This window comes from Chiloscyllium plagiosum, chromosome 9 (assembly GCF_004010195.1).
Source record: "Chiloscyllium plagiosum isolate BGI_BamShark_2017 chromosome 9, ASM401019v2, whole genome shotgun sequence".
In the NCBI taxonomy this organism is placed as follows: Eukaryota; Metazoa; Chordata; class Chondrichthyes; order Orectolobiformes; family Hemiscylliidae; genus Chiloscyllium; species Chiloscyllium plagiosum.
This window is the reverse complement of record NC_057718.1, coordinates 62,135,640-62,154,158: the sequence shown is the minus strand read 5'-3', so window position 1 is coordinate 62,154,158 and position 18,519 is coordinate 62,135,640. Positions and strand designations below refer to the sequence as shown.

General features: G+C 39.6%; 1 protein-coding gene across 5 annotated transcripts in view; it reads right to left on the bottom strand.

The window, feature by feature from the left end:
- Positions 1 to 4,661: 4,661 nt before the first annotated feature.
- Positions 4,662 to 18,519, bottom strand: part of LOC122552892 (poly(A) polymerase gamma-like) — a 41,638-nt gene continuing 27,780 nt past the window's right edge. For 4 of the 5 annotated variants that reach the window (XM_043696049.1, XM_043696050.1, XM_043696052.1 and 1 more), the window contains exons 16-22: positions 9,368 to 9,489; positions 9,100 to 9,281; positions 8,889 to 9,007; positions 8,581 to 8,804; positions 6,993 to 7,082; positions 6,046 to 6,102; positions 4,663 to 5,842 (exon numbers count right to left, since the gene is read on the bottom strand). In XM_043696049.1, the coding sequence (XP_043551984.1) occupies positions 5,744 to 5,842; positions 6,046 to 6,102; positions 6,993 to 7,082; positions 8,581 to 8,804; positions 8,889 to 9,007; positions 9,100 to 9,281; positions 9,368 to 9,489 (893 nt within the window). In that variant the 3' untranslated portion in view covers positions 4,663 to 5,743. Of the gene's footprint in view, positions 5,843 to 6,045; positions 6,103 to 6,992; positions 7,083 to 8,580; positions 8,805 to 8,888; positions 9,008 to 9,099; positions 9,282 to 9,367; positions 9,490 to 18,519 lie in introns of all 5 variants that reach the window. The other variant, XM_043696053.1, reaches the window with a different exon arrangement.

The window sequence follows — 18,519 nt, the reverse complement described above, 5'->3', positions numbered from 1 at the left end:
TTTTTTGAAGACTTTGATTGAAACTACCTTCAAAACTCATGTAGGTATTACATTCCAGTTCCTAACTATATGTTGTGTAAAGATTTTTTTCCATATTACTTTTTTTTCTGCTTTTTGCCTTCCGATTCGCGAATCTTCTCCCAAAGGGAAACATTTCTCCCCATCTACTCTGCGCAGTCCCCTCAACTTTGTGCACAATCATATCTCTTGGTCAAAAGGACAGTGTCCCCACTTTCTCCCATCTATCATGAAGTTATAGTGTACAGACTATTAATCCCATTGATTAACTTAAACCTCTGATTTCAGTTTGAAAGATAATACATTCAAATAAGCCCAGGTAGTTTAAAAATGGCAGACGTCACCTGGCCTTTTAAGAGGCTAAACTTCCTAAATTCCCAGCTTGGATTAACAGATATGCTTGTGCAGCCCATGCAGAATTTCATACTTTCTCTGGTTTAAAATATCTGGAAAGGCCAAAGAATAATGAGTTCCAACAATTTCAGACCCTTAACTCTGTTCAGATTCCCCTCCCCACCTAGTGTTTGCATCTTGTTTTTCATAGTTTTGCTTTCAGTTAAAGGTCATCCTTATTCTGAGATGAACATGTTCTCTGAATCTATGCCACACCTTCTCCACCATATATTACCACTCCTTCTGTCTTTTACTCTATGACATTTCTGAAGTAGTTATGATGTAACACACAGGAGACTGTTAGCAAAGTGATAACCCATGGGATCCAAGGAAATTTGACAAATTGGATCCACAATTGGCTGAGTGGCAGAAAGCAGAGGGTGCTGTTGGAGGAATGTTTTTCCAGTTGGAAGTTGGTGGCCAGTGGGGTCCACTGGGATCGGTGTTGAGGCCCTTGCTGTTTGCGATAGAAATAAATGCTTTAGATGAGAATGTAGGAGGGCTGATCAATAAGTTCACAGATGATATAAAACTTAGTGAGGTGGTAAATAGTGAGGAGGGTAGCCTTAGATTATAGGAGAATATAGGCAGGCTGGTCAGACGGATTGATCAGTGGCAAATGGTTTTCAATCAAAATAAACATGAGGTAATGCACTTGGCCAGGACAAACAAAGCAAGGGAGTACATGATGGACCTGGGGAGCACCAAGGGACAGTGGGACCCAAGTGTGCATGTACACTAGTTCCTTTACGTGGTGGGATAGGTAGATAATGTAGTTAGGACGGCATACTTGCTTCAATTAGCCAAGGTACAGAGTTGAACAGCAGAGAGGTTGTGCTGGAACTGTAGAAGATGTTGGTTAGCCCACAGCTGGACTACTGTGTGCAGTTCTAGAACCTACATTATGATGCACTGGACAGGATGCTGCTTATGCTGGCAAATTTTAGCTATGAAGAGATATCAAACAGACCGGGATTGTTTCCTTACAGCAGAGGAGATGGAGGGGGAACATAATGAAGATGTAATAAAAAAAAACAGAAGGGCATAGATGGGGAAGACAGGAAGAAAACTTTCCACTCAATGGAGGGATCAAATGACCAAGGTGTATAGATTCAAGGTGAGGGACAGAAGGTTAGAGGAGATTGGAGGAAAATGTTTTCCACCCAGAGGGTGTGGGAATCTGGAACTCACTGCTGATAAAAAAGGATAATAGAGACTAGAACATTTTACTGGTACTTAGATGTGCACTTGTGATGTCAAGGCATATTAAGCCAGGTATTGTAAAAATGGGATTAGAATAGTTAGGTGGTTGTTTGTGACTGGTGCAGACATGATGAGCCAAAAGGGCATTTTTCGGTTCTATAGATCTATAGGACTGATTTTTGATCTCCAATCTTCTTTCCCTGACCTTTTGTTCCAGCTGTCTCTGCCTTTTAAAGATTACAAAACCAATTACTTCCACGTTTTTCCAATTTCAAATAGAAGTCATTACACTCAAAATCTTAACTTTGTCTCTCTCCACAGATGACACCCGAGCAGAGTATCCCCAGCGTGTTGCTTTTATTTCAGATCTCCATCATTTGCGATTTTGCTTTCAATGTACCACAGAAAAAGGATGTTGAGGATTCTACTTCTGCTTCAGTGGTACCTCAACGGACTTGACAGTGGGAGATTGAAACCCCTTCATCAAAATTAAAATTATTTCCAGTGTGCCAGTAGCCAGTTGTTATGATTACCCCAGCTCAGAATAATTAACCGAAGGCTGTGGGTCTGTTACAGACAGGATGTAACACACTGACAAAATTTAAAAGATTATCAGATATATTTGCTTTTCATAGGATTCCTACGGTGTGGTAGCAGGCCACTAGACCTATTGAATCCACACTGACCCTCCAAAGAGCATCCCAGCCAGACACACCCTTCGCAGGAGGCTCCCAAGCACTGATGATGTCGCCTAGCCAGGGGACGAAACATTTGCAACAAAAACTTCCAGCTCGGCGAACAGAACCACAACAACGAGCACCCGAGCTACAAATCTTCGCACAAACTTTGAACACTTACGGGCGAGAGACACTGAGACAAGCCAGGAAATGGGAATCCTGCGCTAACCGCCTAAGCGCCACAGGAGGCTCCCAAGCACTGATGATGTCGCCTAGCCAGGGGACGAAACGTTTGCAACAAAAACTTCCAGCTCGGCGAACAGAACCACAACACCCTATCCCCCTAACCCTGCATGTTTCATGGCTAATCCACATAGCATCTATATTCCTAAATACTACGAGCAACGTAGCATAGCCAGTCCACCTAACTTTCACATCTTTGGACTGTGGGAGGGAACTAGAGCACCCAGAGGAAACCCATGCAGACTGGGGAGAATGTGCAAGTTCCACACAGGCAGTCGCCGAGGGTGGTCTCCAACCCAAGTCGCTGATACCGGTGAGGCAGCTGTGCTTACCAGTGCACCACCATGCCACTCAGTGTCTCTCTCTCTCTCTCTCCCGCCCCCTCACACCCCTCCAATCCTTTTAAGTCACAAGATTCTGGACAGGTTCTACCTTTTAATCATCTTTACTCTTAATGGAATGAGTTTATAAGACTTGCTCAATTTTAATTAATGTGAAATCTGGCCGGTTTGTTTCTTTTTAACTTTATAAATGATCAATATATACGGAACTAAAAAAAAAAGCAACTTCAAAATCAAAGAGAAATTATTCACCCCTTAGGACTTAGTCATAAAGTTACTGAAGATCCTCATTCCTGGAACCATTGTTAATAATTTTTGCCCTCACTAATGACTTTACTTATACCAATCAGTGCTTTTTACAGGGTAAACATAACATTCTTGCTTTTGAATGTTATGCCTCATTTATAAAGCCTGAATACTTATAGATTCCCTACAGTGTGGGAACAGGTCCTTCGGCCCTACCAGTCCACACCAACTCTCCAAAGAGCAACCGCCCAGACCCACCTTCCTCTGACTAATACACCTAACACTATGGGCAATTTAACATGGCCAATTCACCTGACTTGGACTGTGGGAGGAAACCGGAGCACCCAGAGAAAACCCACACAGACACGAGGAGAATGTGCAAACTCCACACAGTCAACCAAGGCTGGAATTGAACCCAGGTCCCTGGGTGGTGAGGCAGCAGTGCTAACCACTGAGCCACCATGCCACCCTAATGTATTTCTTTTTCAACTTGCCCGGTCACCTACAATAATCTGAACACATACATTCCCAAGTCCCTCTGCTCTACACATTTGCTTTTAGTGTTACAGCCTTGACTTAACAGAAGAAATTACCAAACTGGATCACTTCACATTTACTTGCAGTAAACTTCAGCTGCCACTTGTTTGCCCATTTCACCAGCATTTCGATGTCCTCTTTGATGCTTATCCTCATCCTTCTCAGTTCCTTATATTTAAACATTTTGTATCATTGCCAAATCTTGCACACCAAGTCCAGATGAGTTAAATCAAGAAAAACAGAGATTCCTTCTTTCCATGTAGAAAAGGACTGTTCACCATTTTCTTTTATCCTCAGCAGCCTGATTCTCAGGTGCATTATCTATTTAACTTCAATCATTCATACCATTGGTTCTTTACTTGCTTTTACCTGTCAATATGATTCAAATTTCCCTGCATCAGTTCCATTGTCACTCCATTAAAGTTGGCTTCCCACTTCCCCAATTTTTCCAAAACTTTTAATAGCTCCTTGCCCTTTTCCACTGCTAATCTAAACTTGTCCCCTATAAATATTCTACTACGAATGGTTTACCTACCTACAATGCTTCCTTCCTTGTTGTATAGGAAACAGACATAGAAAGTTCTCCTGAATTCTGTGGTCCCTCTCTACCTCTTATACCATGATCTTAGTAAAGACTGAGATGGTAAAAAGTCCCATAACTACTCAATAATTCTTGCACTTTCCAATATTGTTGCAAATAACAAGCAGAAGTGCAAAATTAACAGCCAGCTTTCAAATCTTTGCCAGTTACAACTACCAACCAATTACAGATCAAAAATAGCTTCGGTCCCAATTTTGAAAAGCAGGTCTTCCAAGGACATTGTGATGTTGCAATATACACTGTTCGTTCACATTTCGAAGTCAAAGATCAACATTCATGAGCCAGCTCCCAGCAAATATTATTAATTCTGCTTTCTTTAATCACAGTATAAATTCAAACTCAACGTTTCATTGGTTAATGAACAGCAGCCTTCCAGAATCCTTTTTTTTATGATAACTTAAAGGCAGAGGATTAATGGAGACGGGGCTATAAATTTCAATGATCTTACTGGGAGGGTCAACTTTCCAAAGTATGTTCAGTTGTGACTAAATGTTTTGCAACACAAAACACACAAGTTTTTAAAGTTTTTTACTCTAATTTTTTTATACAGTAAATACAAAAATATTCTTTCAAATACATATGGATTTTAGGCCTACAAAACAATCAACTGAATGCACTGGAAAATGTAAATCACAGTGACAATGAAGTTACAGCAGAAAAAGACATTTTAGGCAATTACTAAACTTTTCATTCTGCTTTGTAGACATTTATATGCAGTGCTATATATATTTACACACACACACACACACACTAGAAAAATCAGCAGACTTGTCATTGGCCATTAGAAGTAATCAAAAACAAATTACCTATAAATGCTTTCCTGAAGTGATGAAATTCTCCAACTGTAAAGATTTTAAACCTCAAAACCCGATACCAATAACTAAAATGACTACTTTTTTTTGTTTTTTGTTATATACACAAAACATTAATGGGGAGGGGTAACATAAAAATACACAGGACAAGTTTTTTTTGTTATTTTACAATTATTAAAATTACACATCAGCCTTCTGAAAAGAACTGTCAATGCAATACTGATTGTTTTTCAATAAAAGGCTGTTCACAAGTATTTACACACATACAATGCATAATTCAGGGCGAAGAGACAAATATGTCCAGAGACACTGGTTGATCTTAAGAGGCCAGAAGCTATTCCATCCATTTAAGGCTTTGATTTTCTCCCCCCTCCTTCCTCATTTTCTATAACAAGGCCTCAGATTTATGGATATTGGTTAACCAGAGTCAGTCATCAGTACATGTTTTGAAATGTAAACCAAAACGTACTTCTGGTACCTCTTGCATCTTGTCTGCAAAACATAGTGGAGTAGTTTCGACTAACCCACCTTCTGGCTTCAACACCATGTCAGGATAACAATAATATAGCAGAACTCCACTTTCAACGTCTGGGCAAATTTTAACAAAATACAGCTGACATGCTTGAATAGTTTAAGAATTACAAATGACTTTTACCTGACAAGTCAGTGTTGCTACCGATTAAGGGTTAGTCTGATGGAATTTTTTATGACACGTATGCTACTCGTGGGAATTGGAGATGATGCATCTGGTAGCTCCTTGCTGGGTAGTCTCTGTAAAGAAAATCAGCACCAAAAGAAGGACAGAAAGAAGCATGTTAAATTGCACTGATTAAAAAGGTGAATTCTAGAAGTACAAGAGGTGTTTTAATTTAAGAGTGAAAATTCACTCTTCAGAATCTTCAGAAAGTTTTGAGTGCAGACATTACTCGTAGAATCATCGTTTCCTGTGAAGAAAGATATTTAATAGGTAGTACCTGTGATCTTGTATCAATTGTTGGAATGGGCATGGATTTCACTTCTCCTTGGCTGTCCTGTTACATACAGACAACAATTTAATCAATTGAAGCAAAACAAGTTTTACAATCAGATAGGTGAAGTTAAGTGTCACTAACCCCCTTTCCCACTACAAAAAAAAACTTGAAATGTGATTATATTTACATAGACGGATTATTTTAAAATATTTTTCAAGAGTTGGATAACTATTGCTTGAAATGGAAACAACTGAACCAGGCAGACATTGAAAGGGAGTGGAATATCCACTGCGGTAACTGGGCTATTCCCATGTTTGTTGTATCAAAAATTAGTCCTCACTTTGATTAGTATCAGCTGTGACAACAAGTATGAAGTGCTGAACCACAACTAGCACTTCCCTTCAGGGGAAGAAGCCACAGGAAAAACTGCATGTAAATGGCACTTAATTTGTGTTGATGGTCTGCATTACTGTAAAAGTCAAATGGTCAAATAAAATAGACATCTGCAAACAGGCTTGTTATAAGTCCTTGTACAAGGTATAAAAGAAGCCCAAATCACCATGGCACAGACTGTAAAATGCAGCATTTAAAGCAAAAGCACATCTTGCACAAACTGCCTTTCTTGTATAAGAGACAGCATTTGAGTAGCAACTATACATTGTGCAGACACAAGAATGCTTCAACTTCAGGAATATTCTACACAGGCAAGATGTTAATTACATCTAAAATATTTCATTAATACTAAAATGTGTTATCATTGAATATTGATCAAGCTGAGAGAACTGACTTACAGTAGTGTTGAGGATTATAGAAAAATGAATATTTACTGACAGGATCATCAGTTTAAGGGTAAAGCTGTGCAGTCTAATCTTAGATGCAAGTGTATGCTACATTTTAACCAGTGAGACATGAGACCCTTGTAGTCAACCTTCAGCCGTAGTTACCACTACCTGTCCATCTTTCTGAGATTTTTGTGCATCCTCTTCATTTGATGAGTAAGATTGTTTGAAAGCACAATCATCTGGCTCAATAGTACACATCTGGAAGGACAGGATAGATAAAATATTTAAAACAATATTCCAAAATATTATTAATGCCATAAAACATTTTAATTTAATAGGAGTTAGATTAAAAGATGCTGCATATGAAAGTCCGCTAAAGTTAATGCCTACTGGCTCCTAGAAAAATATGTGCCCAATTTTTTTCTGAAATGAACATATTTCATATCCTAACATCACTGCAAAAGAATACGTTCTTGTGACATTTGCATTACAAACAAACCGAGTCAGGTGTTGTGCAGACGAGCAAAGCTTTTCCACTATCTGTGAAGATCAAGTTAGGAATGTGATAGCATTCTTACCATTTGGATGCAAAAAACAACATTCATCATTCAAGACAGACCACTATCCTAAGCTTAACATCCACTCTCTCCCCACCACTATAGCTGCACTAAGGACAATTTAGAAATACACTGCAGCAACTTAGCAGGTTCACTTTACAACACAATTACCCTCATCTGTGACTGAGAGGGAAAGCAATAAAATCACAGTTACACCATCTTCTCAAAGTGGAAGACTTCAACATAAGCATGTCACCTATTTATTCAAAGTCACTTGGTCAATATACTACTGTTCCTTCAATCAGGAACCTTAAGAACATCTGTGTCACAAGGGATTCAATACTTCAAAATAAAACCTACAATCAGTGAGCCAAGGAAATGGCAAGGGACTACAAATACTACGTCCAAACTGGAAAAATGTTGAGAACAAATAATAAAAATATACCTAAATGACACTTGCCAACTACTTGTGTTGTACTTCATGTTTACAATTATGATGCAACAATTTCCCAAATGCATGAATCAGTTGCACATCATAATTGCCCTCCAAGTAAAAAAGCAGCTTTTTTGAATTGTCTGAAAAACCAATGGCCATTTCTAACTTAGGCCACCTGGAAACAATAAACTTGTTCTTTCAACGTAAACTGCTTAACTGAAAGAACATAACACAAGCATTCTTAATAGTTTTACAGCGAGTGGTCAAGAGAAATATTTTCAAAAAAAAAATCACTGTGGTCTGCTATTCCCCAAAAAAAGGAAGGGCATGAACAGTTCTCTTTTCTATTTGATTTGTAAAATAAGGAGCTTTCCTCCATTTAGACATTAAAAATTGGGCAGTAATTTAAGTGCGATGTAACCATATTCTTTTAATCAAAAAGCAAATGAGAGAGTACACACTATAGTTTAAACATACACAATTAGCTTCTAATTCGAATGAGTCTGCAACTGACTCTCTACAACACCACAGCAGATCAGAAATACAATAAACTGAAATGGAAAAAGAAAATTATGTCAAGGTCAGACTAAGGAAAAGGATAACCAGGTAGGTTTTGATAACCACCTTTCCTGTATGGTATATTAAAAAAAAAAATCACTTTCTCCCTCAACTGCTACCGATTAATACGTATTGCGGTCCTTAAATACTGTTCCAGTATTGTTTGAAGCATTTATATACCTACACCGTGTAAATTAAACCTTACCATGGGGAGGTCTTTAAGCCGTTTTGGAGATTCTTCCAACGTAGGTGAATGAGGTCGTTTTGATGAAGAGCTGTTTGGGCTAGTTGTTAACTTGGTCCCATTTGGCTGTGGCTGGTTACATGGAGATGTCAAACGAGGAATTACACTGCGCCCAACAACAGTGGGAATAGAACAGAGTGCTTGAGAAGGAGTGGAACTTGTAGTAGTGGAAATAGAATCATTCTCTGCAACGAAACATTTATTATTTAATGTATTTGAAATCAAAACATGAAGCCTTGTTGAATAGCTGTTACAATAAGTTGACATACTTGCAGCAATAACAGGCCGAGAGTTCCCTTGGCCAAGCTGAGTTTCTGGAGAATTGCCGTCATTAAGAATTTGTTTTGTTACATCTAAAGCTTGTATTTTTCCAGGTGAAATACTGTGTCTATATATAAAAAAAAAGAGAAGTCTTCAGTGCCATAATGTTACAACATGAATGTCAATGTGGTCAACATGTTCCAAATAAGTTTCACATACTTCTGCAAGTCCTCTGTTCCCTGAGTATTTGGTTTGGAAGATTTTTGTAACAATGCAGGAGAACCAAAAGGGGTGCCAACATCAGTATCCCTAGAACTGTCCAAAGGACTTCCTTCTAAAGATGTGCGATTTAGATTTCCAACATTTCCAGAAGAGTTCCGATTAATGTCAGGTATGCTTTGCTGGAAGGCAAAACAGAATGAGACATTAAAAAAATGAAATCCAAGGTAAAGTGCTGGATCAGGTCAATTTAGCAGTCCATATTTACCTTCTTTTTTTTCTGTAGGATTTCGGCTGGCAAATACTGATGGAGCTGTTTTTTCTTGACATGTGTAGCTTCGATTCTCATTTTCTCCTTCAGCATGTTAATGTTATTTGCTTGTCTATACACTGGAATTAAACCAGAGTTGTTCTCTGATAAGAGCAAGTCATGAAGTGAAAAGAAATTATTTTTACAGTTTAAATAATGTAATATCTAAGCTGTTAATAATCATAGAATTCTTATACTATGGATGATGGAAATGTTGACGTACATTGGTGAGACCTACCATTGTTTGAGGGACCACTTTGCAGAATGCATTGTTAAAGTCAATGATCACGACCTTGATATGCCAGTAGCCTCTAATCTTAACTCTTCCTTTGTTCTCATGCTGATAGTGCACGAGGCTGAGGACAAAACTATTCTAGTGAAGTTCAAAGCAAACTTGACCATGGACAACTCATCTTCTCAATTAGACCCATTTTATAACCTTGACAAATCAAAATTCCTCATTTTCTGACAAAGCTGTTAACCCCCCCCCCCCAAAATGTTTGCACATTTCAATTTTCTTTTTGTTTTCAGTCAGCAGTGCATGTTTTAGTTTCTTTCCTTCCCACATCAATATTCTCACTAGCCCAACAAAACTAAAAATTTCTTCTTTTGTTCAATCTCTCCTGTCTTCTACCCTGTTAGAGACCCTTTTATTATCCTGCTTCACCTGCCCTTGATCAAAGCCAATTATAAGTGTTTATTCCTGGATCTGACGAGGGTCAGTGACCTCAAACACTTAGAGTCAGAGATGTACAGCACAGAAACAGCCCCTTTAATCCAACTTGTCCATGCCGACCAGATATCCCAACCTAACCTAGCCAGCACACGGCTCGTATCGTCCTAACCCTTCCTATTCATATACCCATCCAGATGCCTTTTAAATGTTGTAATTGTACTAGCCTCCATCACTTCCTCTGGCAGCTCATTCCATACATGCACCACTCTCAATGAAAATGTTGCCCCTTAAGTCTCTTTTATATCTTTCTCCTCTCACCCTAAACCTATCTATGCCCTCAAGTCGCCGCCCCCCCAAAGAAAGGACTTAGTCGATTTATGTTGTCCATGCTCCTCATGATTTTATAAACCTCTATAAAGGTCACTCCATGCTCCTCATGATTTTATAAACCTCTATAAAGGTCACCGCTCAGCCTCCGATGCTAGGGAAAACAGCCCCAACCTATTCAGCCTCTCCCTATAGCTCAAATTCTCCAACCGTGGCAACATCCTTGTAAATCTTTTCTGAACCCTTTCAAGTTTCACAAGATCCTTCTTATAGGAGAGACCAGAACTGCACACAATATTCCAAAAGTGGCCTAACCCACGTCCTGTACAGCCGCAACATGACCTCCCAACTCCTGTACTCAATACTCTGACCAATAAAGGAAAGCATACCAAATGCCTTCTTCACTGCCCTATCTAGCTGCGACTCTACTTTCAAGGAACTATCAACCTGCACTCCAAGGTCTTTTTGTTCAGCAACCATTAAGTGTATAAGTCCTGCTAAGATTTGTTTTCCCAAAATGCAACATCTCACATTTATCTAAATTAAACTCCATCTGCCACTCTTCAGCCCATTGACCCATCTGATCAAGATCCCACTGCAATCAGAGGTAACCTTCTTCGCTGTCTACTACACCTCAAATTTTGGTGTCATTTACAACTTTAATAACTAAACCTCCTATGTTCACATCCAAATCATTTACATAAATGAGGAAAAGTAGTGGACCCAGCACCGTTCCTTGTGGCAATCCACTGGTCACAGGTCTCCAGTTTGAAAAGCAACCCTCCACTACCACCCTTTGTCTTCTACCTTCGAGCCAGTTTTGCATCCAAATGGACTAGTTCTCCCTATATTCTATGAGATTTATGATTCCCCATAGACGATGCCTGATCTTTGCAGCCCCAGCACTTACAAATTTTAAATCAGAAATAAAATCACAATAAGAACAGGACACAGCTGGAGATCAAAATTACAGAATTTGGATATTCAAAGATCAGTAACCAAAGGAAGCACATAATGGGATTGATTAAACAACTCCCTAACTTTGCAACAAGTTTCCAAAAATCTATAACTCATACTTGAGGCTTTGCAATGATTTGTTCTGCATTGTACAGTCCCACACAAGATGTAGATAGTTAGACAATATACTTATGAAATACTGGTAACTGCAGGAAGATATAATATGTAACAATTAGCTGGTGACATTTTATGTTCATGTTTTCAATTAGGTCCTGTTTTTGCTGCTACTAATGCTCGGTCTGAGATTATAACCATGAAGATTTGGCTTAACCAGTAGCAATCACACTATTCTTTATAGATGAGTTCAATGTTAGAAAAGGAGTACCTTGAAGTAGATTAGTTGACACATTATCATTGAATGGAATAACATTATATTTTAATGGTTTTCTTTGCATCTTGGTGCTATGGCATTCCGTTACTAAACAGATATAGGCTAGAGAGGGCAAATTATCAGTAGTGACTGTAATGCCAAGTTTTAGTATTTGTGAATTTTCTTTCACATATATGAAGCTGCCCTCTTACTAAATTCATTGCCAGTCCGATCCAATCATCAGTTCTTTTCATCAATTTTTAATAGGATCACTGCTGTAATTCAACAGTTAGTGGAAAGTTGACTTTATTTGTGGTCTGCCAAGTTTAGATGCCCTGATTGATAATCTCTTGCTTTGATAGCATAGTGCAATGTGGAATTCAGGAGGACATAACTTTTAAAATATGGGCACATAGTGTGCCACTCTTTTATAAAAAAGATTCCCACATTCAGCATGAGGAGTGGCTCTGATAAACATTTTGCTTTGTGTTTGAACTTTGCATTTTATGGGTGGTGGAAATGTGTTTACAGAACAAGGAAAAAAAAGTTAATTTCAACATCCCTTTTTATGGCTATAAATGTAAATTTGCTCAGAATTGCCTGAAATTAATCAAACTATTTTTCAGGTTGTAATGTCAGGTACCACATTAATCAGATTAATGCAGGTATGCTTTGCTGTAGGGATTTGCTGTTTGTGCTTCCTGCAGTTGGCATTAGTCACTATTGATAATTTGTCCTTTCCCTAGACTATATCAATTTAGCAATGAAATGCCATAGCATCAAGTTGGAAAGAAAACCAACTTCTAATGTTATTTCATTCAACGATAATGTGTTAAGTAACACAAACATAAATCATCTATAAAGGAGTAGTGTGATGACTGCTACTGGTTAAGCCAAATCTTCATAGTTATGATCTCGGACACAGCATTAGTAGCAGCATAATCAGGACCAAATCAAAAACATTAATACAAAATATCACCAGCCAACTGTAACATACTACATCTTCCTGCAGTTACCAGTATTTCGTAAGCATATTGTCCAACTATCTACATCTTGTATGGGACTGTACAGTACAGAACTAATCACTGCAAAGCCTCAAGTATGAATTATAGCCCTACATCTGAAAAAGTATTGTCATTCAGTTTCAGAGAAAGTTCCTGGGTTCAAATTTAGTTCTACAAGAGAAATTACTACACCTGAAAACCATTAAAAAAAAAACCCACTTCTATTAGATATCCAATAGTTTTAGAAAGAATCTTCACTTTACATTTAACTTAGGTGTTTGGCTTCACACTTTACCAGCATTGATAACAGAGACTCTCAAGCACCACCCAGACGGGAAATAAAAAGTCTGAGTACAAAAAGGAAATGCTATTTGATTCAAGGTACAAGATAAAGCAAAGTAAATTTTAAAAGAAATTAAAACCCCACTCTCGATGCGAGCCAAGCACATTGTTCAGTGAATCACCTGTTTTATAATTAAGCTTGTAACTTTAGATTGGTCAGGGTGTAATTACTCCAGATAGTCCATCTCCAATTAGATAGTTCATTGCATAACTCAACAGCATTTGAAATGGAGCTGTTCTGGAAGACATTATCCATGATTGTACCATGGTGGCCTGACGTCAGAGGTCAAACATGGTTCATCTTGTGAAGGGCAAATATTTGAATTTAATTGCATGCTTGTTCCTATTCTGTACAGAGGGCATAGCTGTAGCTATAAAATCAGAAACTGAGAGATTAGAAGCATAGTCATAAAAAAAGATGAAAACAACAAATGGGATATGAAAGAGTTAGTGATGATGATAAGTTTGGACAAAGAAATTCCTGAATTTCAGAACGTCTATAAAGCATGTGGGATACTGGCAAAGTTGTCTTAAATGCTGAAAAATGGTATTTGACAGAAGACATCAGTTAACCTTCTTTTCCGGAACATTTCATCAAAGGGCCAGAGAAAAATAAAAAGTTGGTTAATATGGAGCTACAGCCCACAAGCAAAGGAGATTAGGTACTGTCCTTAGATGACAGGCAATTTAAGAAGTTGCGTAAAAAATATGGAGAGAGAAAACACTTGAGAGCATTATAGTAAAGAAAATAATATATAAAATTAATTACTGTTGTAGCGAATAGTCTGTTTGATAATGCAATATAGTTAGTGGAGAATGCTGACTCAACAAAGTTGGCTTCATCAAAAATTACAAACTCGTCGACCATCTCAGGTGGGTCCGTTTGTGGAATAAACGAATATCTCATGACCTTTTGGCTCACCACAACCCAGAAGCAGTATATACACCTTAATCCTACAAGCAACAGATGAGGCCAAAAACAAATTCCATTCCAATTGTGATCAATGGTTTTCTCCTGGCCCAGAGAGATATTTACAATTGTCCTTGATGCACACAAACTTCTGGAAAAATCACAATTAGCAAAAAAGGCATAGTGAAAACACAGAACAATTAAGCCCATCTTCTGACAAAATGCCTTGAATATGATCTGGTCATTACACATTCTATTTCAACAGAGACATACATCTTATGGCATCACTCACATCCCAAACTTTAGCACCTGCTTGACTAAGTCATTGCCTGAATGAGTGATCACAAGGATGTCTGCACCACACATGCCATGACAAGAGCTGACAACTGCTGGATCGAACCTCACCTAAACCAGTCAACCTAGACCCAAAATAGCAGTGGCAGAAGCTCTGACAACGAATATCCTGTGGCAATAAACTCAAAGACCTGCAATGAGAGTCCTGCTCAGTTAGCACTTTAGTTATCTTCTTTAGTTTCAACGAGTAGGGACCACAAGATGTCCACAGGTTCAACACAGAAAAAGGTGACTTAAAAGAACAAATGACTATTAGAAACAGTGCAGCCATGACCTGGATAAGATTCTTCAGTGCACAGAAGAGCATCCACTGCCAAGCATCCAAATAGCTATTCCACTGAAAGCCAAGAATGGAATGGAAGCATGAGGTCAGACAAGCTGTCAGCACTCAGTGGAATGAGGACTTTGAGGATCTCAACTGTGACTCAGTCCTTGACGAGTGCCTTCAATCTCAGCACAACCAGCCGGATGTGGAGATTGAATAAACTGTCTGACAGCTGAGAATCAACAAGGCTGCCTTACAGCTAGAATCCTCCTAAAAACAACACTGAAATAGGGGAAGAAACACTTGTGGCAATGAACACAGGAAGTCAGATCCCTCATCTGGAAAGACAGCATGTATGCCAGGGGATCACTCAGACAGGAGACAAGACTAATTACAATAACTACATAGGGGTCTTCCTGCTGTCTGTCAGGGAAAAAAAGGCATGACAACTGAGCTTTGTCCAGAGTCATAATATGGACTTTGCATCCATTAAGAAGCTCCGCTGAGGTCTTATTGCAAAGATCATTAGTCCATAAAATATACAGAAAGCAGAAGCAATGTCTATGCATGGCCGTCTTTGACTTCCAACTACGAAGGCCTTCAACTATCAACAGGGACAAATTATGGTTGACATTTAGGAAAGGTGGTAAGGAAAAGCATGGGACTACAGACCAGTGAGCCTGACGTTGGTGGTAGGCAAGTTGTTGGAAGGGATCCGGAGGGACAGGACTTGCTTGCATTTGGACAGGTAAGGACTGATTAGGGATAGTCAACATGGCTTTGTGCGTGGGAAATTATGTCTCACAAACTTGATGAGTTTTTTGAAGATGTAACCAAGGGGGACAAGATGAGGGCACAGTGGTGGACGTGATCTATATGGACTTCAGTAAGATGTTCGACAAGGTTCATGGTAGACTAGTTAGCAAGGTTAAGATCACGTGGAATACAGGGAAAACTAGCCATTTGGATACATAACTGGCTTGAAGGTAGAAGGGTGGTGGTGGAGGGCTGCCTTTCAGACTGGAAGCCTGTGACCAGTGGGGTGTGTCATAAAGATCGGTGCTCGGTTCACTGCTTTTTGTCATTTATATAAATTATTTGGATGTGAACAGAGGAGGTATAGTTCGTAATTTTGCAGATTACGTCAAAATTGGAAGTGCAGTGGACAGCGAAAGTTACCTCAGATTACAACAGGATCTTGATCAGGTGGGTCAATGGGCCGTGGAGTTGCAGATGGAGTTTAAATTTAGATAAATATGCGGTCCTGCATTTTGGAAAGACAAATCAGGGCAGCACTTATGCACTTAATGGTAAGGTCCTAGAAAGTGTTGCTGAACAAAGAGACCTTGGAGTGAAGGTTCATAGCTCCTTGAAAGCGAACTCGCAGGTAGCTGGGATAGTGAAGGTATTCTTTCCTTTCTTGGTCAAAGCATCGAGTATACGCGTTGAGACATCACGTGGCTGTACAGGATATTGGTTAGGCCACTTTTAGAACATCGTCTGCAATTCTGGTCTCCCTTCTATCAGACGGATGTTGTGAAACTTGAAGGGGTTCAGAAAAGATTTACAAGGCTGTTGCCAGGGTTGGAGGATTTGAGCTATAGGGAGAGGCTGAACAGGCTGGGGTTGTTTTCCCTGAAGTGTTGGAGGCTGAGGGGTGACCTTAGAGAGATTTATGGATATGGTAAATAGACAAGGTCTTTCTCCCTGGGGGGTGGGGAGAGGAGCAAACAGTCCAGAACTAGAGGGCATAGGCTTGGGGAGAGAGGGGAAAGATTTTAAAAAGGGACCTAGAGGGCAACATTTTCACGCAAAAGGATGGTGTGTGTGTGTATGGAATGAGCTGCCAGTAGAAATTGTGGAGGCTGGGACAATTATAACATTTAAAAGACATCTGGATGGGTATATGAATAGGAAGGGTTAGTTAGGATATGGTCCAAGTGCTGGCAAATGGGACTAGATTACATTAATCTGGGACATCTGGTCTGTTTCCATGCTGTACATCTCTAACTTTATGTAGCGTCCACCTCCGCCTTGGTTGCCCATAGAAATTCATCACCAACCTCTGTCTGCAGAACACAAGACAAGACATGATCCTCACTGACAGATCAAATACAGACTCAGTAAGAGTTCAAACTGGGGTAAAGCAAGGTTGTGCCATCACACCAAATGCTCTTCTATCTTCCTCATCACAACACTCCACCCCAGTTCTATGAAGCTCCCTGATAAACGCAACATTACTAATGACTCAGAGCACTCCCTTGTATGGGATCACTCAAACTGGAGAAACAAACAAACAGTCTATGGGAAGATACCATCCATGGAGTGTTGACAGATGCAGGAGCAGTTCAAGTGAAATCAACAGAAGCGGCGTACGAAAATCTGAGCATCAACCTACTTCACAAACACCATCTATGGCAATGTATGCAGATCCAGTATTGGACAATTTATCATCTCAGGACCCATAACTCCAAAAGTGGAAGAAAGTCATTCTCTGACCTAAACTGGATAGTTACTGAGGAATCTGAACTGATAGCATTAAGCACATTTCAATGATAAAGCCATAACATCACCAAAACCTTTAGTCATAAAATGCAACACATCCAAAGTCAAGCTGCAGTTTTTGAATAGGTGCTAAAATTAGTTCATGCAATCTATTTTTTGCATGGGTTCTGTAAACCTGTTATATTGCACAAAACTGTTTATAAAATGAAAAGATTGCTAGGACTCAAACTTTCCTAATTGGGTCAGAGTTAATATTGCTAATCCAGATCAGATAAAAAGTCACGTACCTTCCCAAGATTTTTCAGGCCTGACTTCTGAAGAGTCCACCGTAAGAATCTCAGCCCAGTAAACCATGCAGACTACACTGGAGTGAATACTCTTAAAAGCCAAGCGCTTTTTTATTGACTACTTTACTGACGTATTCCAGCAATGCACAAAGTCTTTAAAAAAAAATGTCCTGAAGCCTCTTTGTAAGCTACCAAAAAGGCAAGTGGGTGAGAGGGTAAGGTGAAAAGTCAGGGAAGGGTTAAAAAGGTGTGAAAACAGGGATATTGGGGAGGGTGATCAGTGTTGGAGAGACCATGAAATGAGGAGTCAGGGTGGAGGTCAGTTTTATATTGTTAGCCAGGCAAAATCTAATCTCACCCGAACCTTTTCCTGGGTAGCTACTCAGGTTGAGTCAAAGCTCTTGAAAAAAGTCTCCGACTCTGCAGAACTTCAGACATTTTTGGAGGCTTATGGACAGAGTGTAATTTCCTATCAGGAGCTTAAACCTCCTGCGCAGTCAAATTGGGATACGCAAGGAATTTCAAAGCACACCTCTTTCACATGTTCTGTTTCAGGTTACCTGGAGATCAAGATCTGGACTAAGATCTTTTCTTGTCCTATGAAGTCTAAAACAAGTCTAAATAGCAAATATCTCAAAAACTGTTGTGGTTCTGTTCGCCGAGCTGGAAGTTTTTGTTGCAAACATTTCGTCCCCTGGCTAGGCGACATCATCAGTGCTTGGGAGCCTCCTGCGAAGCGCTTCTTTGATGTTTCCTCCGGTGTTTATAGTGGTCTGTCCCTGCCGCTTCCGGTTGTCAGTTTCAGCTGTCCGCTGTAGTGGTTGGTATATTGGGTCCAGGTCGATGTGTTTGTTGATGGAGTTTGTGGATGAATGCCATGCCTCTAGGAATTCCCTGGCTGTTCTCTGTCTGGCTTGCACTATGATAGTAGTGTTGTCCCAGTCAAATTCATGTTGCTTGGTGTCTGCGTGTGTGGCTACCAAGGATAGCTGGTCGTGTCGTTTCGATAGCCACGAAACGACACGACCAGCTATCCTTAGTAGCCACACACGCAGACAACAAGCAACATGAATTCGACTGGGACAACACTACTATCATAGGGCAAGCCAAACA